Source organism: Pezoporus occidentalis, unplaced genomic scaffold (genome assembly GCF_034315485.1).
Source record: "Pezoporus occidentalis ecotype Australia unplaced genomic scaffold, CSIRO_AGI_Poc_V1 ctg217, whole genome shotgun sequence".
In the NCBI taxonomy this organism is placed as follows: Eukaryota; Metazoa; Chordata; class Aves; order Psittaciformes; family Psittacidae; genus Pezoporus; species Pezoporus occidentalis.
This window is the reverse complement of record NW_026914040.1, coordinates 161,622-186,777: the sequence shown is the minus strand read 5'-3', so window position 1 is coordinate 186,777 and position 25,156 is coordinate 161,622. Positions and strand designations below refer to the sequence as shown.

At 46.5% G+C, this 25,156-nt stretch overlaps 1 protein-coding gene across 8 annotated transcripts in view; it reads left to right on the top strand.

Annotated features, from left to right (window-relative positions):
- SLC4A11 (solute carrier family 4 member 11) overlaps positions 1 to 25,156 on the top strand; it is a 144,474-nt gene that overhangs the window by 61,684 nt on the left and 57,634 nt on the right. For 6 of the 8 annotated variants that reach the window (XM_062619972.1, XM_062619970.1, XM_062619973.1 and 3 more), the window contains exons 2-3: positions 3,302 to 3,352; positions 14,899 to 15,051. In XM_062619972.1, the coding sequence (XP_062475956.1) occupies positions 3,302 to 3,352; positions 14,899 to 15,051 (204 nt within the window). The remainder of the gene's footprint in view (positions 1 to 3,301; positions 3,353 to 14,898; positions 15,052 to 25,156) is intronic. The other 2 variants (XM_062619971.1, XM_062619968.1) reach the window with 1 other exon arrangement.

The window sequence follows — 25,156 nt, the reverse complement described above, 5'->3', positions numbered from 1 at the left end:
GGTGTGCCAGTGTGGAGAGGGGGAACTCCCACACCTTGGTAATAAAGCGCTCCCTGGACCGTAGTTCTCTTCCTCCTGCCTGCAAAGGCTAGTGCAGGGGTTGATTCATACTTCATGGAATCCCTTCTGCAACTTCAGGCATACCCTGGAGCACTGTAATGTTGATCTCTTATGTGTCTGGAGACTTGTATTCCTGCCCAGGCTTCCCCGAGCTAAACACTTGCATCGGTTATTGCAGTGTTGTATAACTGCCCCTTGGTTGAGTGCTTTTAATTTCAAGAGTGAAGCTGAGATGGGGAGAGGAGATGTGGGTTTGTGTGTGTGCATCAGGCTGTGAGTCTGTACCTTATTGCTAGAGAAAAGAGAATGCTGCCTTGCTCTGTTCTGCATAACTCGAGCCCATTGCTCCTGTCTCCAGCAAAACATGACTAAGGAGCCAAGACCTTGGATATTAAAATCCCATAAGCCTTGTGAAAGGAGAGGCACGTGGAGCCTGCTGATATGTTTGCCTTGCTGGCTGCTACTGAGCATGCACTTAAGCACAGTCTGGCTGGCCTTGTCCTTAGCTAGCACCCCATAAACATAAGCTATACTTGCTTGTGCTAAACTGATTGGGGAAATATGAAGAGCAGGAAGAAAGATTAATCACACTCTCCAAATCTGTCTCCTTTTATTCTGCTCAGTTAAATAGTTGGATGCCACTTTCTCTAGATTATCAGATGGAGATGATGTAGCCCACAATTTACCCTTCCTACCATCACTTCTGCTAACATGATGACCTTTAAGCTAGTCCCATAGCTCCATGCTTGTGTCTGGACTTGTGTATACACCCCATCACCTTTTACCTCCTGGGCATGTTACACACCATTCCTGATGTTAATGTGCGCAGCCCCTTCCGTAGGCTCCAACAAGCCTGTTTTGAAGTGTGAATCCCATTGCTGCAATGGGACAGGATTATGTAGGGAGAAGACAAATTACCAGGGCTGGACTTCAGCCAGGACATGGTAGGGTGGACGCCTGACTCTTTTTCCCAAACGTGCCATTGCATCTTTTAATTACAAGGTTAAGACCTCTGGTTTATGACTCATCTGAAAAAACAGCACCTCCAACATAATTGCCTGAGCATGTTGCCTAGGGGACTATCGCTCATTAGTGACTCAAAGCAACGAGTGCCACCTAATGAAATGGCACTGCCTGCTGTAATACCCCAGCCTTGCCCTTTTCATGCCTAGTCCACGCAGCGACCAAACCAGAGTCTCCCATAAAGGCGTGAAGTCAACCCAGGCAATGCTGCAGTTAGAAGATGTTTCTAATGAAGAAACCAATCAGCCAGCCCTGAATTCCTGCTCCTTGGGTGTTATCAGCCCATGGAAAAGAAGTGTGTTTGGTTAAAGAAAAAGTAAAGAGTGTCTCATTTTGCCTAGTGAAGGATGAATGTGTTGCTTCAGGCTCCCTCAGAAGCCATAGTAGGAATGAGAAATGGATATGCCATCCTGGTGGGGATGTCACTTCCTTGGGTAATCTGTCTGCTTAGGCGTATTCTGTTTGTTTCTCTGAAATACGTAAACGCAATCATTACACAATAAGAGTGTCTTTCTTTAGAGAACTTTCCTTTGATCCTTACCATGCTAATCAGCCTGGATGGATCTTCTCCTTCCCTTCCAGGTGGAGGGAAACAATTGTAATGGGTGCCCCTTGGCCACTGCGCATTTGTTCCTCCAACCCATTGTTCTGGGATGGACTTGGAACATCGTGTTTCTCTCTTGGACCAGACACTTGAACTACCCTTGGGTTTGTGTGGTTTGTTTGTTGGTGTTTAAGTGGTCATCAGGGTGTCCCTCCAGGAGCCTGTGCAGTTAAATGCTGTCTGCACTGAAAGGTCTGAGCCATGCTGGGCTGTGACAAGTGTTAGGGCTGGAAGGTGCTGTCGTCAGTGGTGTGACTTGTATCCGCCTGACAAACAAAGGCTCCCGGTGGACCAGGATGAATTATGATGCTTGAAAATGCGGTGCACTGTAAAAGCAAGGGGGGGAAAACCCACCCCTGTAAGCCAGAAGTTATGGGGTAGAGAAAGTGTCTTTGGGAAACAGTCTCATACCTCAAACGAAAAGCAGGAAGCCTAATCTGTAGAACAATAAAGCAGGCAAAACTTCTTTCCTTGTTGGCCCAAAGTCATCCCAGGCTTGCGTAGGTAATGTTTGATTAGCCTAATGAAGTGGGGAAAGACAGAGCTGATCTATTCCTCTTTCTGATTGCATTTTGGCTGGGAAGAAGCATGTCAAGAGGCAGCATCTAGGAGCAGATTTCGAAGGGACTGCTTGGGTGACTCTTGCTCAAGGCTTGATATGAAGAGTTCTTCTGATCTGATTTTTATGGTTATCTCACCATAAAATAGGGCATGCACCTGTACTGGAAAGCTGGTGTTTCTAGCCCACACAGTCTGAACTGTCAAATACTGTTAGTATTAAAAACAGCCAGGCTGGGTTTGGGTACCAGGCTGATCACACCTGCAAGCAGGTGCTCCTCTGCTGCTGGATCATCTCTTTGCATAATAAATACCCCATTTGCCAGCAGTTGTTTGCAGAAATGACTCGCCAGCAAATAAAGTGTGTTCCATGGGGATTCAGTCCTGGTGCTGCTGTGTTTGTGGGTTCACTCTTGGTCAGCGTCACTTCCCATTTGTGGCTTGTGAGACCCCGCTGGTGCAGATGGTGTTTGCTGCAGGACCCCAGCTCAGGAAGCGGGCCAAGGAAGGCTGCAGCATTCGGGTGCTTATCTTCAAGTGCCAAGCACTGTTTGGGGATATCCTAATGATTAGGGAGCAGCAAAATAGGACATGAAATCCTATTCCCAGCTAAATTGAGTTGTGTTTTCTAAATTAAACTGGTTCTTTTTATCTGTAGCATAAGCTACAGCTTAGACTTCATTATGGCACATAAAAGCCTTGTAGATACTTAGCTTCTATTAATGTTTGGATGCCCTTGTTCAGGTTTGATCTGTCACCAAGATGATCAAGCCTTGTCCTGATCTTTAGTCTTGCAGAGCTGTGGTCCCAGCCCAGGATGCCTGAGACTGCTTAGCTTATTTTCAAGCAGCGGCTGTGACTGTAAGGGATATTCTGGTAGATGTTCAAGTCGATAATCATAAGGTTAAAGTTTCCACATTCAGGAAAACCTAATGACTGCAGTATTTTGTGACTGGCTTTCTGCTGTAGTCTATGCTTATGGTGAGTTTAGCAGTAAGATGAAGACATTCAGCATCTTGATGATTCTTATGCCTCCTTTCTTTCCTGTCTTTTTAGAGTCTCCACCAGCAGCAATGTCAAGAAATGGATACTTCTTTGAAGAAAGTGGCAAGTATCATTTGTCTTATTTGTACCTAGTATATCACCTTAGTGGAGGGAGAACTTGGAAGAGGTAATACAGCATCTATTTAGCTTAAGCAACAAGCAAAGACAGTCTTGCATGGAGGTTGTGTAATCTTGTACTGGAAGCAGACTCTGCATTTTTAAATCCCGTAGATGTTGTAGATATTCAAAGCAGTAAATAATCATCTTCATGTTGTCATCAGTGACTATTCTGGGTGGCTCCTTGTTTTTCAAGTTCTTTCATTATGTTTTTCCTGTAATACAGGCTGGCAGGTGTATTTGTCTCTGTTTCTGGAGCGGAGAACAGATGTAGGTGTCAGATCCCTTCGGAGACATCCTGCCAAGAGCATCAGGCAAATGTCGGATGGCTCTGGTAAATGCGTATTTATTGCAAAGGGCTCTCCAAGATCTGTTTTCTTTGAAGCAAGATTAAGCTTTGGTGTTTAGAAACCTGTATATCATCTGCCTTAACAAAAGTGCGTGAGTTCTTGGAGATATTGTACTGATCAAGGGGCAAAGTATCATACAACCAAACTGGAAGTGCAGTGAAGTCCCAGCTTCTTTACTGGATTTGGAGAAATAGTATATGTGAGGGTTGTTAGGGATAGATCATCTTCAGTGTTCAACTCAAGAACAGCCTCTTTGGGATGTAGTCTCTAAGGGTTTGGGCTTCTTGCCCTTGAGAAGGTGCAGTGCTTGGAGTGTTCAGGGTCTTCCAAAGGGTGAGAGCAGAAGACTTAAAATGCTCCAGTTAAGTCTCTAGATGCTTGTAAGCTGTCACAAGGCTCATCCTTTTTGTTCCAGGGGTTCAAGACTTAGGTTAACCTTTGGGAAGGGGAAGCTGAATGTCTGCCACATCAGCTGTAGTAAATCCATCATCACTGTTGACACTGCTTCCTTTGGCACTGCTTTCTCTGAAAGCATTATATGGAGCCAATTTCTAGGAATAAAAGGATGAAACTGGAAGCAAACACTCTTAGCTCTAGTAAGAGGTCTTTTCTGAAGGCTGGGCTGAGTTGCAGAAGGGCAGAAACTAATGCCTGCTCTTAGGCTTTCTGTGGGCATGTGGGGCATGGGTAGCCCTGCTCCTAGCTTCTGTAGCTTACTTGTGGCCTGATGGGATGTTAGTGCTTTCTTGAGGACTGGGAATGTAAGAGTGATCCAGATTGGGACCTAGGACTAAGCCTCCAGCGTCTAAGGGCTTGGGTAGAAATGCTGCTGTGTTTAAAGAAAGGACAAAGGTGGTCATCTTCTAAAGCCACCTACTTCATCCCAAGCCCTCCTGCCACCCAGAACACAAGCACAGCTACTTGTCATAGCATCTTATGTGGAAGGTCTCTTCATGTCCTCTCTTATGTCAGTCTTGTCTTCCTCAAAATACCCAAACAAATAAATCCAGACCCAGATCTCTGAATGTTTTTAGAGCACACATCTGTAGTTGTGCAAAACTCTCCTATGAGATACGCTTTTCTTTGTCAACCTGGTGCCATGGCGGTGAGCATTTATTTCTGCCCTATTTGTGTTATTACTCAGCTTCCTCTGTCTTAAGGAGATACTACCTTCGAGCTACTATTAAGGATTTAATGAATCTCTATATACTTCTTTCCTGTTTCTGCATGGTTTAGGGGAAGGAGGTTGCAAGTTCCTCTTCAGCCTGCATGTGGTATTGAATGTTGTATTAATTGACGTTGAAAATACAGTGCATTTCTTGGTTATTTCATGCTCAAATCCGCTGTCATTCTTGCTTCTCATTATAAACTGCCCTTTTTTGATAGCTGAGTTGCTGGTGAGTGATGAGTCATCTTCTACTGCCTGATTTTGCTCAGGGCTTGTTTTTTTCCTGCACAGAATACGTGGACAGCACATCTCAGGGGTTGCCGGTGTGAATATTCACATCCCTCTGCAAGGCAGTGCTTTGGTGCTTTCTGTACAGAGGGTTCATGCACTCGGGTTCTTAAAGACTTACCCAAAAGCTTAATCAGGGCTAGAGCAACCAGCAGGGAAAGAAGTCACCTTTTCACATGGTTTCAAAACCGTGTGTCTTGAAACAGAGTTATGGAATCATTAAGTGTTTGTTGGCACCACTTGATCAGATCTGCCAGTTGGTTATGGAGAACCTGTAAATTAAAAACCACCTGTAAAGTAAAATAAAAACCAATCCCCTAAGCTATGTGTTGGGAAAGGCAAAGAAAAAACAATAAAGCTCTTTGATTCCCTTAGCACTTAGATTCTCAGTAGAGAAACCCCTTTTGGTGCTATTGCTCTTTGCACAGCTGAGCTTTTCCCTTATCTCCTCCTAAGATCTTGCATATACATATGGCTCTCTGTATCCTTAGTAATTAGGATGGTTTTGTTTCTGACCATATCTGAAGCTCTGTTCAGAGACTGTGCCTGTCTGCCAGCTCACTCCTTTTTTTTTTCATGCTCTCCTTGTGCTCTCAATAGCAGCTGCAGCAATGCTATAACTTAAAAGCTGAGGCTCCAGTTTGAGTTTAAGCTGTTGTAGTGAGGGTCATCTTGGCTGGGGCACCCAAGCAGTACTTTATATGAATCTCTTGGCTATTTACTGTTCATAAAAACTTACTGAAGGATCTAATCATCTGTAGCTCTGCTGATTACTGATGAGCTGAGGAAAGCCCAGGAAGGATTTTCTAGTGAACAGATGCTAATATATGGTTCTTCTCGAAGGTTAGAGAATTGTTATGGCCCCAACTATGTAAAACCCTATTTGATAACTTCTTAAATGGCTAAAAGTCTGGGAAGTTAATCAAAGGAGTCCCTGTCACAAGCTACAAGTTCCAGTTTCCAGCATATGCTGCTTTTCCCCAATGGCTAGGAAGAACTTGACTGACAGCCAGCTTTGTGGTCTTTAGTGGATTGCAGAAGGTAAATGCATGTAGTATGACTGGGGAAAAAATAAGCTCTTTAGTACCTTGCTCTGTAGAGGCAACATTAAGAGGAAAAATAAGGAACCAAGTTTGTGCCTGCGCAGCTAGAAGCCCCTGATTGGAGAGTGTGGTGGCAGAAGGTGTGATGGCAGTTGTTGGCTGTGTTCTGTATTCAACCCATGTACGGTGTCAGTTATAATAGTTGTCCTCTGACACGTCTTGCTGATGAAAATCGAGGCCTTTACTCATGCTTCTGAGTCTGGACCAAGCCTGTTGCACATGCAAATGAACAAAGTATGGCATGGCCCAGTAATAGTTGGTGTCCCCTTCCCACCCCATGAGCAGGCTGTGTGCTTTCCACTTGAATCTTCAGCAAGGTTGATTTGTCAAATGAGTTTTCAAATGAGTTGGCAAATTTAAGTGACTAATGAGATGATTGTGTAGACCCAATCCAGACCTGAAGATAATTGGAGTCCTGATGAAATGCAGCTTGGCAATCAATGTGCAGAATAACTACTCATCAAGCCCCACATTGTCTCTTGGCTGTCAGCCTCCTGCACCCTCTTTGGTGGTGATGGGGGGAGTATTCAGTGCCTGCTACAAGTGGATTAGCTCTGAAGGCACTGGTATTAGCTGTAAGTGATTAAATCATCAGTATATGATGAGGTCTTTAATTGACCCAAGAACTTTCCCTGATAAGATGCAAAACCAGAGGCTTTCTGGTTCCTCTTGGAAAATGCAAAGGAAGGAGTGCTGCTATAGTGCTGGGGATGTCTGAATTGCTGCATTGTTTTAAAGCTGGCTCAAGAGATGTTGCAGCATAGATTTGTCTTCCAGAGAAAATCCCTCACTGTTTGGGTCTCCTCTGACTTTTTAATTGGTGTTGCTGGCACAATAAACTGTAGTTGTGTTGAAGGTCCCCAAGGCCTCAGTCTGGCTTGGGATGCTTGGCTGTATTTTGCCTGCTTGTTTTTGTTGTTCAGTTTGGTATGCTGTGCTAGGGGGTGTTCTTTTTCTTCTTCAGATTTGCCTTTATCTGCCTTGGAGTTGTTTCCTTAACTAGGAGATTAATCCAAACGTCTTGGAAACAATCCTTTTGTGATGGGTTTTCCTCGATGAAATGCTCCTTTTACCAGCAGGAGATGCACTACTGCTACCTATCAACAGCCCAAGGCTTGCAGGTCTCTTGCAGGCTTTTATTGCTGAGAACTACCAGGAGGCCTGTAAGAAAATGAACACTCCTGGTTTCCGTGGGTTCTGGTACAGAACTGCAATTCCACGTGCTGCTGTGTTTTGTGAAAACAAAGCAAAGAAATAAAAACAGAGCCCCACTGAATTACTTGGATTATTCACAACATTTCCTAGAAATCTGGCTGCAAAAATACAATACTGGAATTAATTCAAAAGTGCCTGGGTGTTGTTTTTTTCTGTAGCAGATCAGTTCTTCCAGTTCTGGTATGAGTTATTACTGAAGTGGCAGAGGAAACTTTATGGTTCCATCTGGCTCTTCCTGATGCAAGTGTGACTTGAAGTAGAGTTGGAAAAGTGCATCTGAAGTTATGGCCAATAGTAGCGGGAGTTATTTCAAGAATGCAGGTCTGGTTTTGGTGACTCACCTGCTAGCCTCTTTATACCTCTGTTTTGTCAAGAAAAGCTTGATCTGTTGTTTCAAAGCACTATGAAAGCTTAGGTAATGGATTGACATCTCCATAGCAGGTGGCTACTACTCCAGAAGGGTACAAACCCGTATCTGATGGGCTCCTAATGACTGCTCAAGAGCCAAGAAGCATCATCCAACAGTTCCCCAGATCTTCCACCCATTAAGCTACCTGTGGAGGGGCTGGGATTGGAGGATACTTCTCTAAATCTCATCTAGATGACCCACAGAAGTCACTAGTCTACCTCTGCCAATGTGTAATATCTGGTTTAATAAAGGAGGTCTTCTAACAAAAGCATGGGAGGTTCAGGACCCCTTTTGCCAGTAAGCTGTCAGCAGCAAACCCTCAGTCCAAGAACAGAGTGTGTGGATGACCCCTACCTTCCCTAGTTGTCTTCTCCTGAGCAGGCATAAACCCTGTCCATGTGGCTGCCTGCTGCATGACGGATAAAGCTCCTTAGGACAAAAATAGTGAGTTTTGCCAAGGAATCTCTTGACTGTGAACCAAAGGAAAAGCTTAACATTCTAGTGAGCACCCAGCTGTATGCAGAGAACTCCTTTATTTAATCAGCAGCGCTTAAATCTTTAATTCTGTGGGAGACAGCTTTGTAAGATGCGAGCTGATGGCAGCCTTTGGAGGATATTGCACTGTGGGTACAGCCCTGCAATTGTTCTTGTCTGTGAAATGGAGTAAACTGTTAGGAAGGAATCTTAAACGACTGCTTTTCAGACTCTTGTGAGCCAAAACAATAAGTAAACCCCTCAGCAGGAGCATGTATGAGTATTTACCAAAAAGATGCTGTTCCATCAATGCACTTGCTCTCTTTTTGTCTGAAATAGAACTATTTTGATAAGTAGGTGAGATGCATCGACATATGAGATGGGATCAGAAGCTTGTCTTGGTTAGTGTGTGAGTGGGATGCTGTTTAAACCTTTCTACCTAGAATGCTGTGCAGACTGGAGGACTGCTAACACTTGTACAAAGTTCTTCCCTGTCTCTCTTGAATCCTTTGATTGCTTGATCCCTGCTAATTTTAACTAACTGTAAGGTTATCTAACCTTTGGAGGCAACACAAGTCCCTGTTTTTGTGCAGAGTGTAAAGGTCAAAATGGAGGTGGAGGCTCCACTATTAATTGAGTTTCCTTTTGCACCCAGTGTTGGGGATTTGGGTATTTTCCGAGTGACGCAGTGAGGCTGCAAGCCTGCAGCACTCGGGGAACAAAGCAAGAGCTGAAAGCTTAGACTGATCACTTCAGATTAATTAAAACTTCATGCTTTTCTTGAAAACGAGTGTCTGCTGCTGGACAGAGCAAGTTGAAAATCCACGAGTGGAAAAATCAGCTGAAGCTGACTTCTTTTTAACTTAATGCCAGTATCATGACAAGGGTTTAGGTAGATTTAAGACTTAATTCTCTCTGAGTTCCTTTACAGTGTTGCTCAAAGAACCAGACCCGATTTTAGGGTGATGCCCCCTTACCTTTAGAAGCTATTGAATATATTATTGCTTCAGTTGCCCTTTTGTACTTGACGTGTAATTCTTCTGAGAAAGTTGATGTAAATAGCTCTTGGGCTCTTCCAAAGCGAGGACTTGCCAATTCACTTGACTGGCTGTTTATGTAGCTGTGTGAGGTTTACAGCTGGAAATGCTGAGTGGGGCCAACCGCTGGATTTCAGTTCTGAATGGATCAGGATGAGTGACAAAAATAGCAGAAGCAGTGATGTTAGGAGGAAAGCCTTTGCTTTTCCCAGTGTGAAATGCCTGAGGCTGCTAGAACCCAGGCGGAGCACAGTGTGTACTGATGTTCCTATGTTCTGGCAAGGTGACCACAACTGCTGTTTCACATAGTCAATAAAAAGGGCTGTCCTGCAATTAGCTGCCTTCTCTGCCTAAAAACTCGGCTGAGAAACCTGGAACTGCTAGTTGATAAAGATGGATTGCCAGTCACAAGAGCTCAAAAGAAATCTTTTAATGTAACTTCAGCTTTCTGTCTTGTTGAAGACACATTTTGTGGGAGGAAGAAACTACCACCTCTCAAGAGGAGGCAATGTCATCCTGGAAGCAGGGACTTGCTTTTGGCTGAGGGCATAGGTGTAGCTCTGCAAACAGGTGCTGTAAATGAGAATGCTTTTCCAGACTTAATGCAGACTACCTTGCAAGAGGAGGGTGAAAATCAGTGGTTTCCATAAGACTGCTTTGAGTATTCAGAGTGTTAACACAGCATATGTGGTCCTACAGAAACTGAGGCTGCAACTCTTGCAGAGACTTGGCAGAGGTCGATAGCTTTTGACAAGCTTTGATTTTTCAGCTTTCCTATTTTGCCCTGCTAATGTCACTACATGAACACGTACCTTAATCTCACCCCTGTAAGTTTTTGCTGTTAAAGCAATAGCAGCAATATATTTGCCTAAATAAAATGTGTAGCATGCGTATGCCCAGAACTAGGCTAATGCTAAAAGGAAAAATGTCTCATCTCCACCCCCAAACCTCCTCAGTTATTTTGTCTGGCTTTACAGTGTTAAACTGAGTCTGCAGCAAAATGAGGGTAAATGGATTTGCACTCCCAGCCTCCTGGTTAGCGTGCATGCTTGCAGATGTTGATTTAGAATACCATGATTTGCTTTGTCCTCTCTGAGGCTCACTGAGAGGTTATGCTGGGGCTGTCTCTGGCGTAACACTCATAACCTGGGATGCAAGATGATGTAGTTGGCAACAGAGCTGCTTCTCTCCCAGGAAACTTGAGTTTGATTAAGATTTGGCTTTGTTGGAGAAGTGTGCAGGCCCTGGGCTGCAAGTGCTGCTCCCACAGAGCACTTAAACCCTTCTAGGGAGCATATATGATGTGGCTGAAGTTATGCTTCCTGCTAATTACTACTGTGCTGAGCTTTATCACTCCAGGTGCAGCTGCCAGTGTCACCAAAGCAGTGGTGGGAGAGGCAACGCCACCTCCCATTGCTGCTGTTCTGTTCACTGCCTTTCCCCACAAAGCCCTGAGCTCTTAAAGCTCAGCTCAAAAGCAAAACAGCTGCAGGGCAGGTGTGTTGTCAAAGCTGTGAGAGGGTTTATAGCAGCAGGACCAGGGAGATGGAGTGCCTCTGAGGAGGTGATGAAAAGAGAGCAGGCTAGTGATGGGTATTTTGATGTTAGGGCAAGACAGGCTTGGGCTAGCCATGAATTGCAGGGGAAAAGGTGATGCTTTAGGGGAGGATGGATAGAGAAATTGCATTTTCTAGCTTTATTTGTTTTCCCAGCACCTGCATAAAATGGGAGATAGTTTAATATTGCATAGGATGGGCTTAAGGTATCAGAAGGCTTGGGGTCAAGGCATGAGCTACTCACGGCTGTATGGGGTGAGGAGTGGATTTAGTTCCTGCAGCACTGAAGGGTGGTGCCTTGCTGTCCTTTGCTCTCATGCACTTTCAATGCTTTTCCATTTCTCTTTGCTGTAAATTGTCTTGCAGGGTGGAGTGAGGGGGATGGTCATGACCATGGTGTTCTTTTAAAGGTGCTGGAGAGTGACACCTATTCTCAACCAACCTTAACTTGGTTCCTAACTCAGTTAAATCTCTTTTCTGTACTGCTTTTAGACCCTATTTCAGGCTGAAGCTGTGCTCAGAGGTCTGACTCGCCCTATAATGTATCTCATGGAGCATCAACAAATGTTGCCCTCATATGAAGGTAGCAATCAGCAGTGATAGGGATGAGGGGGCACCACTTTGGAGATCTTAAACTCTTTCCCAGCTGATCTGAGTCAGTATGCAAGGGTGTCTGAGTCTTCCACCTCACTGAGGCAACTGCTCATAACACAGGCTATAAAGCATTACTAAGACAGTGCTTCCGTATGGAAATCTAACTGATATTTAGACAAATGATGCACTGGCCTCATCAGATCCCACTCTGAACTTCTGCAGAGCACCAATCAGACTCTGAGAAGAGCTGAACAGCTTCTGCTGTCGCTTGTGGCATCTGCTGCCCTTCAAACAGCAGGGGTGGCACTCCGTGATCATCAGGCCATGGGGAAGAAAACAGCTGTGAGGCTGGAGGCAGCTATTGAGCTGTGCTCAGAGGGAAGGGTAGGTGCATCTGCCATGCACACAGCTTATCTCCTCACCTCGAGGTGGCCCTGCCTTTGAGAGGCAGAAGTTGGCTCACGTCTTAAAACAGCCTGGCGGACGGATAGGCTTGAAGGATTCAACCCAGGAGTGGTTTGAAGCCTTGAGGTGGTTTAGTGACAAAGCAGACACCTGCCCGGGAGTGCAGTTCCTGTGCAGCCCAGGTTTGGGATTATTTGCAAGCTGAGTGTTTTGTCCGTTCCCTTGCCCAAGGGACATGAGGCTCGGCTGCCTTTTGTTCTGCTCTTTCCTCCCCTAAAGAGGGAGGAACAGAGGATGCTTCCCTTGCCAGAGTCCTCGCTGACCTCTGCCCAACCCTCTGATCCTACTCCACCCTTGCCCTTCTTCCAGCTCCTGTGTTGCTTCTCGCCTGTCTCTGCTCTCAGGGCCCACCACTGCTGCTGTGCTTATACCAAGCCAGTTTCAGTGGCCCTGGGAAGTGAATAAATACTCTTCACTGCTTGGCTTTTACCCACTTAATGCATCTGTGCCTTAACTGCATTAGGACAGCGGGGAAAAACTCAACCATGTTCTGAGCTGTGTGCTCAAACCATCTTACCCCCATGTCCCTCCCATCTGACCCCAAAGAGGGAAGGATGGAGAAGCACAAATCTATTGTGACAACTGCCCTGGGGCTGCGATCATGGATATGGCTGAGATGGAAAAGGGTCCCCTTTGGGACATTGGGAAAAGGGTCGTGGATTTGAGCCTACCCCAGGCTGACTTTTTTACTTTGCAGGGCTGCCCAAGCTCTTCTGGCACGATGGAGACTCTGACCATTGCTTTGATGAGGAAAGGTTATGATGTCTGTGATGTGTTTCAGAGGAACCAACCCCCACATTTGGTGCTTTGTTTGGGAGATGCTTGCACGGGGCTTCGTAGTACTCCTGCTGCCAGCAGGCACCCTGTGTAGGTGTCCTCCATTCCTCTAGGACATGTTGCCCCTCAATCCTGGCACATCTGCCAGCCTTTGTGCAGGTATTTCATCCTCGGTGGTGCCTGCAGTGCCATGGTGCTTCAGGTATTGTGTTCAGGGCTTTCCTGTCATTCCCTCACCTCACTTCTTTCTGTCTTTGGACAAGTTGGAAAGTTGGGGCTGTTCAGCCTGGAGAAGAGAAGGCTGTGTGGAGACCTCAGAGCAGCCTTCCAGTATCTGAAGGGGGGCTATAGGGATGGTGGGGAGGGACTCTTCATTAGGGACTGTAGTGAGAGAACAAGGGGTAACGGGTTCAAACTGAAACAGGGGAAGTTTAGATTGGATATAAGGCAGAAGTTCTTTACTGTGAGGGTGGTGAGGCACTGGAATGGGTTGCCCAGGGAAGCTGTGAATGCTCCATCCCTGGCAGTGTTCAAGGCCAGGTTGGACAGAGCCTTGGGTGCCATGGTTTAGTGTGAGGTGTCCCTGCCCATGGCAGGGGGGTTGGAACTGGATGATCTTAAGGTCCTTTCCAACCCTAACTATGATTCTATGATTCTAAGTTTCCGTTGTGCAGGGACGGCAACAGCTGCCTAAGCTCCACCAGCAGCAGAGGATGGCACCCTTGATGCATTTTGCTGTCTGGCAGGCTGGGTGGGGATTGCAGCACGTTGGATGCTTTTTGAAGCCTTCAGAGTGGTTCTGATGGGGACGATTCCTGTTTATTCCTTTCAAGCAGATAAATGAAGGAGGGAAACATCAGGAGAGGGAATATTCTATGAATGACTTTCTTTGCCGTGTTTTCCACACCTTGAATAAGCAGCTCAGAAGCCCCCTGAAGGCTTGAATCCCCTGCATGCCCTTTGCAGAGCTCTGAGCCCTCCCGGGCACACGACGAGTGCCTGTCATCTCGCTGCTCGCAGCAGGAAGTGCTGCAGCCCCTGTCCTGTGTTGCTGAGTTCCTGTTTGTGGCCTCCCTGCTCCGGGCTTGTTTTTGTGGTGGCGAGCTGTGGTCTCAGGATCCCTCCAAGGCTCTGCCTGCTGCTTTCAGCTGCTGCCGCCTCCACGTTTTGCTTATCCGAGCTTTTAAAAGGCATCAATATTTTAGTTCCCATTCAAGCCTCGAAGCTCACCCTTTTCATTGCGCTGCTCGTGAAATGGATCCCTCCTGCTTCAAATTAGGCAGAAAAAGACTTTGTCAGAAGCTGCTGAATAATCCCGGTAATGTAAAAAATTGACATTCTATAATGTTCCTAATTCCCCTAATTAAACACGATACACGAGCACGCCACAAGAGTCCTCCAGCTGCCTCATTGCAGTGAGCCAGCGTTGCTGTTGAGTGAAGCTAGGTTAAACTCTCATTAGAAGCCTTGCAAAAGGCTAAGGAGTTGTCTGCTGTAATTAAGAATCTTGTCTCGCTTTCTCAGCGCTGCCATCTCCAGTGACTGCTCCTCTGCCCCATGGGGAGCTCCGGGTCGGTCCATCCCTATCAGGTGTCTCCTTGGAAACTTTTTATTCCCTTTCTTGTGCCTCCCCTCCTCCTTCGGTTTCAAACTGCCCGGTGACAGCCGAGGGGATGGAGGTGTTGGGTTTGGGGTGGGCTGAGGCGGCGGTGGCTGCTTGGTGATCTTTATGGCTTCAGGTTGGGAGTTTCCTTTGTGGATTTGGATCCGAGGGGAGCGAGGTGTTGCCTCTTGGCTTTGCTGCTCGCACCCAGGGGGTGAAGCCTGTGGTCTCGCCTCCATAACCAGCCCTTCAGAGCCACACCTGAGCTGATCGTTCCTCACTTTGACCCTCCACCAGACAAAGGGATAAAGAAACCCATCACGAGGCGCTGGGTGCTGCTGAGGGCCCTGTGCGGCCATGACCAGTGGGTACCGCCGCAGCGCAACCAGCGCCAGGACCCCGGCACCGCCGCCTTGTCCCTAACCACCCTCCCCATCTTGTCGCTGTCCCCAGGGTACCTCAAATGCGACATGGACGACGGCTGCGAGGCCAAGGAGGAGACGGGGGGCGAGGAGCTCTTCGACGCCGTGAACAACACCGTCGTCTCGGGGGACAGCATCCGCTTCTTCGTCAACGTTAACCTCGAGGTGCCGCCGAACGCCGCTGGTGAGTGCCACCGCCACCACCACCACCCCAAAAGGGTTCTGTGGGGGTCACGGTTGTTCCTTCCTGAGCAACTTGGGAATGATATCATGGAAAACCTGAGGAAACAGCAGCACGAAGTGTCCTGACTCCCTTCCCCCCTTCCCTGTGGTAACAGGGCTGTGGGTTTGGGGCCTGACACCCTGCCACTGCTCTCACTGCTGTTGCCTGGCTGCTGCAGAGCCATTTCTAGCTGGGAAATAGGGTTTTTTAATATTTTTTTTTTTTTTTTTGTGGTATATGTGATCCCTATAGATCGTTCAGGCACTGCTCTGGGGCTTCCCAGGGATTTTGGGGGTGTTTTGGTCATGTTTGAATTGGAACGCTGGAGGTGAATGGGAGCCATGGATGGCCTGGGGCAGTCACTGCTCTCTGCAGCAAATGGAAAGGGAAGGAAGAGAGTGTTTTGGGGCTTATGGCACCTGCCTTTTGGGGTTAATCACCCTGGCTTGGACGCAAGTAATGCCTATACTTGCTGTGTGGAGGCAGATAGCAAACACGAGGAGATAACCATCCTGTTAGACACCTTTGATGGAGGTCAGGCAGCTGTGTCTGCACTCGGGGCATTGCTGTTGTGCATTGTGCTCTATAAATACAAACTACCTGCTCCAGGTGAGGGCCAGTGTGCCAAGTTCCTCCCCTAAATACACTTTAGTAGGATCTGTACCTGCTGCAAGGTTCACGCAGGGGAGGAGGACAGGGTTTGCTTGTGGTGGTGGGGCCTGCAATGCTGTTTGGGGCTGGGGATGAATCCAGCAGAGAAAACGCATCCCTAAGGCTTCCATCCTCATGGAGCTGCAAGTGTCAGCTTGGAGAGGTGGCTTTGCTCCTATGTGCCAAGTGATTTGGGAGGGGGTAAAGGAATGCTGATCTGAAAGCAAGCAGCAGGGAGTGCTTTGTCTAGCAGGGGCTTTAAGGCTCTTACTGCTGGCAGTGGTACTGTGCTGCTCCTTGACTAAGAATAGACAGGTAACCATGTAGATGGACATATCTGCCCCAGACAGTGCTTTTTGTGCGCTCCCTACCAAGCCAGCATCCTTTAGAAGCTTTGCCCAAGGTGAAGGGCAAAGCCTGGTTAACGCAAATTGTGTAGCTACCTAAACTGCTGTCTATCGAGGGATAAAATCCCTGGTTTGCTCTAAAGGTTGCTTTTGTCTCTAGCACACTGTTTACCATCCTCTGTAATGCATGTGCTAAATGGTGCAGCTGCTGGAAAATGCAGCTCTGGGAGATGGCAGCAGCCTGGGTTTCATCCCAGCAGCTGGAAGGCATCCTGGAGCCTGTGTGGGCACTATTTTGGATGGTAAATGAAAGGGCTCTGGATTATCTCTGGAGTCAGTGTTGGAGAGTCCTTTAAGTTATATTTAGATTACAGTTGACCTATAGTGAGTGATTATTGGAAATGGTGATGCAGAATAGGCATGGCCCAGACCTCTGCTTGGCCCTCTTGAAGTCTACTTTTTGAACCAGAGCAGTGAATTTGACTTAGGAATAATATCTAGCAATTTTCAAGCCTGCAATTTTACAAATGCCATCTTAATGGAAAGGTTTAAAGGGAGCTGTGCTCTGCTATGGCAAGTCTGGGCTTAATGCCGTGGGGTGCATTGTTCTGGGATGAGGAATGTAAGTGCTGTGGATTCTTCAGTGTCTGAAGAAGCTGACTTTCCTTGTGTGTCTTCCTGGGCTTTTGATAATTGTTTTCCCTTCCATTCAAAACAGGACAAAAAAAGGCTTCCTTATTTCCCTGCAGCACTGATGTTTGTGATGGTGGTATTAGTCCTGTTGTTCAGCTGAGATGTTTAGCATTTTTAGGGAAAAATGGACTTCTGATGTGCTGGAATTCCTTTACAAATGTGAGGATGCAGGTTTTAAAAGTGGGCTTCAGACAGAATAAAGGTCCAGACTTTCAATAAGAGCAGGTCTGAAATGAGATTTATTTTTCCTGCTTTTCCATGACATTAAAGCAGTCCAGGTAGCCAAAACCCAGATTCTTCTCTATCAGGCATAGGATTCCTCAGACCCCAGGTGCTTGAGTCTCCTATGCTGTCAGCTCTTCCTCAGAAGCAGTTTTACTGAAGCATCTTCCAGAGTGGATTATATACACACAAAGTCAGTCTCTGGCTGCAGAGAGTTAAGTTGATCCTCCTGGAAAGCTGACTTCTGAGGTGGTTGAAAGTGGCTGAGAGGAGCCCCTTAAGCTCTTCTAATGAAAGTAGCCTGACCTGTTGGAAAAAAGACCTTCTTCACAAGCTTCCTAAGCCCCTTCTAAAAATGAAGTTTAACTATGCCATGGCCAAGGTGTGCCTGGGAGTGTGTTGTTCCTTATTGAGCTCTGCAAGGGGATGCTTTCCAAAAGTGCCCTTGCATTGCTGCTGCTCTCTGAGAGTTTTGTTTTATACTCAACCTTTTGCATTCCTGGAACACAACTGTGGAGCTGAGCACTTGCGGTGCTGAAAAGAGAGCAGGTTTTGTCCCGGCAATGCAGCCATCCCCTAAACACCTCATTTCCAACCCTTAAGGGACCTAGTGCACCAGGATCCTACAAGATCCTCTGGTGCGCTTTAATCACAGAGGAAAAGCAAAACTAGGAATGACATCTTTCCATCACCACCTCATTTTCTTGCTTTCTCCAAGCTGGGTGAAACCTCTGTTGAGCCGAAAGGCTTCCTTGTGCCAGAGAGCTTGATATTATGCTGTTGTGTCATGCAACACCTGCTGAGGCTTGGGCAAAGATGGACTGAACATGGGCCCTCTTGCACAAAGAGGGCTCTCCAGTGCTGCTTTTGTTGATTTGCTCCCTAGTGTCACATGTACTTGCTGCATGAAATACATTTGCTCAATCTCCAGCAGGGAAAACCTCTAGGGTGACTTGAAACAAGACAAATGTGGTATCTGTGCGTGTTCCAGGCATCACTGTCGGGATTCTTGGCTGAAAGTGGTATCCGAATTGTCTCCTGATTGAGACCTTTTCCAGCAAGCTGCTGTGAGGTTGCTGCTGCTGAGGTGTAGGGCTGAAAGATCCAAGAAGTCCCATCTGGGGAGAGGATAAGTTGGTACCCCAGGGTCCGGGTGCTGGCAGGCAACCTAAGTGGAATTACAGATGCAGTGACAGCTCTGCCATCATCCTGTCAAGCTGTTAGTCTCTGTATGATGTATATACAGCTTGCTTATGAACATAATTGGATGCACTTTACTATAATTCTGTTTTAAAGAGATCACTGCCTGGGATTAAACGTTGAGCCAACAAAACATAGCATGTCCCATAAAACTGTGACAATTAACCATTGTCATAAAATGCTGGGCTCTGCACACAGCTGCATATAAAACAGGAGAGCTTGGAGAAATCCAGGGTTTAAGGTATGGCCTGTCTCATTTTTAATGAATACTAGCTGCAGCTGCATAGGATGTTGGGCCAGAATCAGTGCAGATGCCTAGGCACTAATGCTTCTTAATCTTGACACTTGGGTCCCTTCTCCTGGGTATTTTGTTGCTTCCTTGCAGTAGCTGATGACAAGCACTTGTTCTCTTTGGTCTCTTGTCTTTCTAGCTTAGGTTTTGGTGATAATGCTTGTGTTTTCAGCAAATGTTAGCAGCTTCAACATGAAGGTGAGTCTTCATGGGAAGCTGGATGCTTTTTGACCTGGGATCTGCATTTGCAGGGGAAGATCAGGATGGCTTTACAACTGCTTTCCCATTATCTCGCTTAGCTAGGAGTGTATTAACCTTTCTGTCCTACTGCTATCTGGATGTCAATTTGACTATCTCTTTTTGTATTTTATACATGGGCTTTTCCATAAATCCCTCTGGAGCCTGGGCTGCAGGTATACGTACCTGCATCCCTTCAGCTTGTTGCAGAAACATCAAACTAGTGATTTCAGCCATCTTGCTGCAACCATCTGCAGCATGCTTGTATTCATTTGCAGGGATTTATAGCCAGCATTTTGGTTTAGGTTAAGCCTTAAAGTTGGTGGACAAGCAACGCAAGCATCATCTGTTGCAGTAGGTCTGTGAAGTGTGTAGAGCCACAGCCTTGCTGTCAGTCACAGTGTTCTTATCTGCTTGGCAGCCCCCTTAAATCAGCCAGGCAAATGTTCTCATCATTTGGACCTTATTCTTGCAGTTTGGGGGTTAAAAACAGTCCTTTGGAGCTCATTCTTGTAGTTTGGGCCTTAAAAACAATGCATCACCTCCTTTTACCAGATTGCAATAGAGGTGTTTGCACAGGGGTTTCCTAAATGTGGGCACAACTTAGTAGGGATTTGTGGGGCTGTAGCTGCTCCACTTTTGCACTATGCGTTGTCACTTAGAGCTGATGCTTGTACCAGTGGGTTTAGCTGCAGAGAGGTGCCTGAAGCAGTTTCTTTTGGGGGGGAGAAAGCAAAGCCCTGATGGCAGTGAAAAGCCAATTGGAAAGCAGGATGTGGCTTTGTCAGGGTGTGTGTGGGGGGAAATAACGGAACACGATTTACGCTTCATGAGAAATTAAAGCCTGTTCCACCCTCTGGACAATTGATCATTCCTAGATACGGAGAATCAACAGTTTCCTGTAATCCACTCCAGAGGCACACACGTGCACGCCCGACGCTGCTGCTCGGAGCAAAACACTGTGCTCTAACTCCTGGCCCAGCCCCTGCTGAGATGACTTTATTCTTTAAGGGGACGAGGAGAAATGCTAGATGCTGGCGCCAAGGATATTCCAGAGAGAGTAGTGTCCAGAGACAAGTGGTCTGGGCCTGAATGGGTATCATTCTGCACACAATAGTCACATTTCCTCACATTAATACCAAGGTCCTTTTTATGTCTCGAGGCACAATGCTGACCCACGCGTTCCATCTGATAACTCCTGTTTTAGCAGTTTGATGTCAGCGTGGGATGTTGGGCTCCTGAAGCTTCCTATACTCTAATGGAAAGTGGATACGCTGGTTGTGTTGTGGGGGGGGGAGATGACCTCCCTCCGAATTTCCTGATGAGGGTGTTTTCAAAGTGGTGTTCACAAAGCCAAGGGAGGTGTATGTGTGTGAAGGGGGGGTTGGGTAGCACGAGTGGTTCTGCACAAAGGCAACGTTCTTCCTTTTAGGTGCTTCACCTTGAGTTTGCTTTGGGGCAGCTTCTCCTGGGTTTTTTAGTACCCTGTCCTTGCAGTTGGAGGCAAATTGTATCCTGGGGTGTATCAGGAGGAGCATGGCAGCAGGTCGAGGAAGGTGATCCTCCCCTTCTACTTGATTGTGATGAGCCCACATATGGAGTGCTGTGTCCAGGTCTGGCCTCTTCAGTTCAAGAAAGACAAGGACCTACTGGAGAGGGTCCAGCAGAAGCCACAAGGATGGACAAGGGGGAGCTCTCCAAGGGGGATTTCTCCATGGAGGATCTCTACTGGGAGGAGAGATTGCTGAAGCTGGGTCTCTTCAGTCTGGAGAAGAGCAGACTGAGCAGGGATCTCATCAATGCAGATCAGCATCTCAAAGGTGGGTGCCAGGAGGATGGTGCCAGACTCTTTTCAGTGGTGGCCAGTGATAGGACAAAGAGCAGGGGCCATAAACTATAACACAAGAAGTATGCTTTCAGCACGAGGAAGAACTTCTTTCCCTTTAAGGGTGGCAGAGCATTGGAACAGGCTGCCCAGGGGGGTTGTGAGATCTCCCTCTCTAGAGATATTCAGAACCCACCATGGACACATTCCTGTGTAATCTGCTTTAGGTGGCCCTGCCTTGGCAGGGAGGTTGGAGCAGATAATCTCCAGAGGTTCCTTCCAGCCCTAATGATGCTGTGAAACCTATTGCAGCTTTTCTTTTAAAAAGCACAAAGCAAATAAGCTGTTTGTGCAGTGCTTGCGTGTCTGAGGAGTTGCATGTGACAAGTGACACAGTGCTCAACACCCTTATCTTGTCCTGGCTCTGTACAAGAGCCCCGGTCAGTCTGTCTGCACTGTCGTCTTCTAACTCCTAGATGATGTCCATAGTGCAGTGCAAGATGACAGTCCTTCACACCCCCAGCTGTTGTGATGTCTGTGCTGAGCATTACTCAGGTGAGGCTTTCCTCCTCACCCTGCTTGCTCCTTCCCAGCCTGCTCCACAAACTTGCAGCTTGTTGCTTATTCACATTTGCCTTTAACCTGGGTTTTGGTTTAAGAGGGGTGAACCCAGCTGATTTTAGGCTTTCTGCTGCACCTCAGCTTGCTGCCCCATTGTGGGATAGTTGGGGCACCGTTAGTTATCTAACAATATTTAGCCTAAATTACTCGGGTCTGATGGGGATGAGTCCGCACTCAGGACAGCCATGGCAGGACAGCGAAGCAGAGGATCCCCTTGTGATGAGTTAGAGGTGTCTTCACTGATCATAACAAGCTCTTGTCACACTATGTGATAATGTTCTTATTTTTTAAGGCAACAGATTCTAAAAGCAGAATAGTTTTCTGCTCACAACATGATCCAGTACAAGTGGTTGAGCTTAGATTTGCTCAAACCCCTGAAGAAAACCCAGATAAAATAGCTTTTTTTTTTTTTATACTAAAACTCCCCATACCTTAAATACTTACACTTAACACCAGATGCTTGATATTTCTCTGAGAGAACCATGGAAGTGCTTATGTATTCTGCTCTGATTTATCAGCCTGTTTACCATGCAGATGCACTTGGAAGTGAATATAAATCTAAAGTAATGTCCACTGAGACCTGCACAGCCAAAATCTCTGCTTTCTAATTTCCACTCCTTTATCCCAAGGAAAGATACGGTCTTAAGATGCTGCAAGCCTCCAGTGGTGGCTTCACTCCAAAGACTTTTGGATCTTCTCAAGTGTTAAGGGCAGCACTGCGGACCTGTAGCAGGGAAAGGGGATCTTAAGTGAAAGGAGATCTCTTAAGGCAAGGTGAAAGGCCTTCAACTTTGGCATATGACTTTCATGGGTTTGTTTTCAGGGTTGCCTTTGCATAGAAGACGGCATTGCCTAAACAGGGGGTGACAGGGATGCAAGTAGGGGATTTAATTTCTCTGGGCTGCTGTCAGGGATGTTATTCGAAGGGCAGTGTGGATAAAACCGCTTTGGAATACAGCAAATTTCCCGCTCCATTTCTTGCTTCCAAGTATTAAATCTCCTTGTTCATCTTAAAGCTGGATGGGCCCTGTTCTCCTGCAAATGGTGGGAAATAAACAATGGAGACGTGCCACAGTGCCTTGGCAGAGCTCTCAATGTGCTGACACGAGGCCGCAAGTGTAAGTCCAGCGTTGGCAGCTCCTCAGCTTCACTAAAAACTGAAGTGAACTCCCAGCGAGTCACTGCGAGTAGAGCTGCGTGCCTGTGTGCACGCGTCCTAGGAATTCGGGATATGAGTGTCCCCTTGATGTGCCTGCCAGGGGATGCTGGAGATGCGTTGCTGGCTTTTTGGTTTTCCCTTGGGCAGAGCCTGGAGCACAGCCTAACAGATAAGGTCAGCCACCCCTGGCAGCTCTCCTTTAACTGTGTGTGAGGACACACACAGTAATGCCCGTAGCTAGCTAGCTTGCCTAAAATAGAGTTTTGCAGTGTGCTTTGTCCAGCAAGGAGGACTGTAAAAATAGAAGTGAAAAGTTCTCATGGCTCTGACCTCTTCTTTCTGTTTAAGTATGCTTAATCCTGACATTCAGGTGCGAATTCTTGTTGTTACTCTTTGTAGTGAGATGTAACTGATGATTAATGGGTAGTTTCTTCTTTGTCATAGAGGGTGGATTCATGGCTTTCTGTATCTGTTTTGTCCTCATGAAGGGCTGGCTGCTCCACAGAGGGGCAAGGCTCTAGGGTGTTGCATCTTTTGAGCTCCTCCGTAACTGGAAGGAAGCAATAATAATGCTTTGAAGGAGGAGAAAATGGGTGAAAGGCTAATGGTGGTTGGTCTTGGGCTTTAGCCAAGCTGTCTCCGGGTGGATGTGTCATGAAACATCATACAGTCATAGAATGGTTTGGGTTGGAAAGGACCTTGGCATCATCCACTTCCAACCCCACTGCCACAAGCAGGGACACCTTCCACTAGATCAGGTTGCTCCAAGCCCCATCCAACCTGGCCTTGAGCTCTGCCAAGGTTTTATCCCACATTGCCTAGTGGATTCCCCCACAGTAACTAAATGGGTGGCTCATAAGTGGGGTAGGAGAGCGCTTGGCAAGTCTGTGTGTATTTTCCTCCTATTTTTCATGTTCCAGTGGATTTGCTACTGTCCCTGAGTAACGTTATAGCACTGCAGTGGGCCTTTATGATAACAACCCAGAACTGGCACGGCCATATCCAGCTGTCTTCTCTCTGTGGATCAAGTCTGAGTGGCATGTTGCTTGGATGAAATGATGAATGAGGCTCCGAATCATCACCTCCATACCCAGAACAGCTTTTTTGAGAAGCTTGAAAGATGCTAGTCCAACAAATGTAATTAGATGGTTTTGCTTGTGGTGATAAAACAGCACTCGGTGCCCATCCGAGATGAGTACCTGAGAGAGCTGTCAGTAGAGAAGACTGAGACATGCTTGACACCGATAAGAGGAACCAAGAGTTGCTGCGTGATAAAAGGACAGCATGAATTTCTGTTGTGTTTGCAGGCATCTGTAAGGACAGACTGCAGATATGCAGATATCTCTTTAGCACGTGCTTGCCATTGTGCAGGGTTGGGGGTATTTTTTTGTCTCTATAAAACTATTTCTTGCAAGAGCCAAAAAACCAAAACATGTTTTCTCCTCACTGAATATTTATGGCTTCCAAATTTTCCAGCATACTTTTGCATGTGTAATTAGGCTGTAAATTGAGTAAGTGAGCCATGGAGAACTACAAATGTAAGAGCCTAGGGAAAATGCTTGATGTTTCTGGTTTATTTGGGTGCTTGCTTTTTAATAATAAATAGCATTCTTTAGATAAAACAGCTTGTGTTTTCCAAAAGATGCATCAAAAGCACAGTAATAGTTGGGACCATTGCACCAGCAGACTTGTCTAGTTAAGTGATGTTTTTAATCACATGTACAGCACCCAACTTCTTCCAAAGTTGGGCGATGTAACCAAAGCCTCTGAACTGGTTTATTTTGTTTGGTGGGAGATAAGGGAGATGAAACCCTCTTCTCTACTGCAGTCAAATCTGCTCCGAGTTTGAGTTGTAGCCTTTTAACCCTACTATGGGCATGACTTGAATTCCTGTTTGATCAGGGATGGTGTTGATTAAAGCAGCTTTCTCTGTGCAAAAAGTGGTTGGGTTGTTTTTGAGTTCTGGCCTTGTCATGTGAATTGCATCCTCAATCAGCTTATATTTTGGAGAGTACAAGGGCTAGCCTTGAAGGTGCCTCTGTGTGTGTGTTCAGCCTGTGAAAAGGGATTGCAGCAGTTCTTATAGGTTAGGATTTGGAAGCCCAGATCTGGAAAGCAAGCAAAACCCTCATCTGAGTAGCTGTAACCCTGTGTTAAATCTCTGTACTTTTCCACAGCTTGGCCTCTGGAAAAGTTTTTGGTCTTCAGTGGGTTTTTTCCATGCTCATCTGAACGGCAACTGTTCACGTGTTTCATGTATTACTTTGGTAGCAGCTCAGTCTTGTGGGCTTTTTTTTTTTTTTGGAGGGTGAAGATGAGGACTTAAGGAGAAGGATGCACAGACAGCACTTGTGCTACTAATGATGCTACAGAGAAGCTGCCTTGGATGCAAGCAGTATGGAATGGACTTGTGGCAAAACCAGCTGATTTTTCTTAGTCTTTTAGCTTATACCCCAAAAGTTGCTTCATAAATACCCAAACAAAATGTTAACATTGGTGCTTGAAAGGTTTGAACTGGGAATTTCCTTGTACCCCTGCCCTTGTCTCTCGGCCACATGTTAAGTGACACTTAATAGTCTCTAAACAGCAGTTTTCTTTCCCAAGAGCGCCGTTGCTTTACACTGAGATTTATAGAGGCAGCGTGGTGAGTTGACAGGACATTAATTTGCTCATCTTGGACTCACTGCGTGTGATCTCTCGCGGCCTGCTCCCTTGGAAGTGCCTGGGTGTTATTGTTGACTCTTTTAAGGAGGACAAGAATGGTTTCCAACTGAGCGTGACTCATGCAATCTTAGCCTCAATCTATCAAACAGCGATGC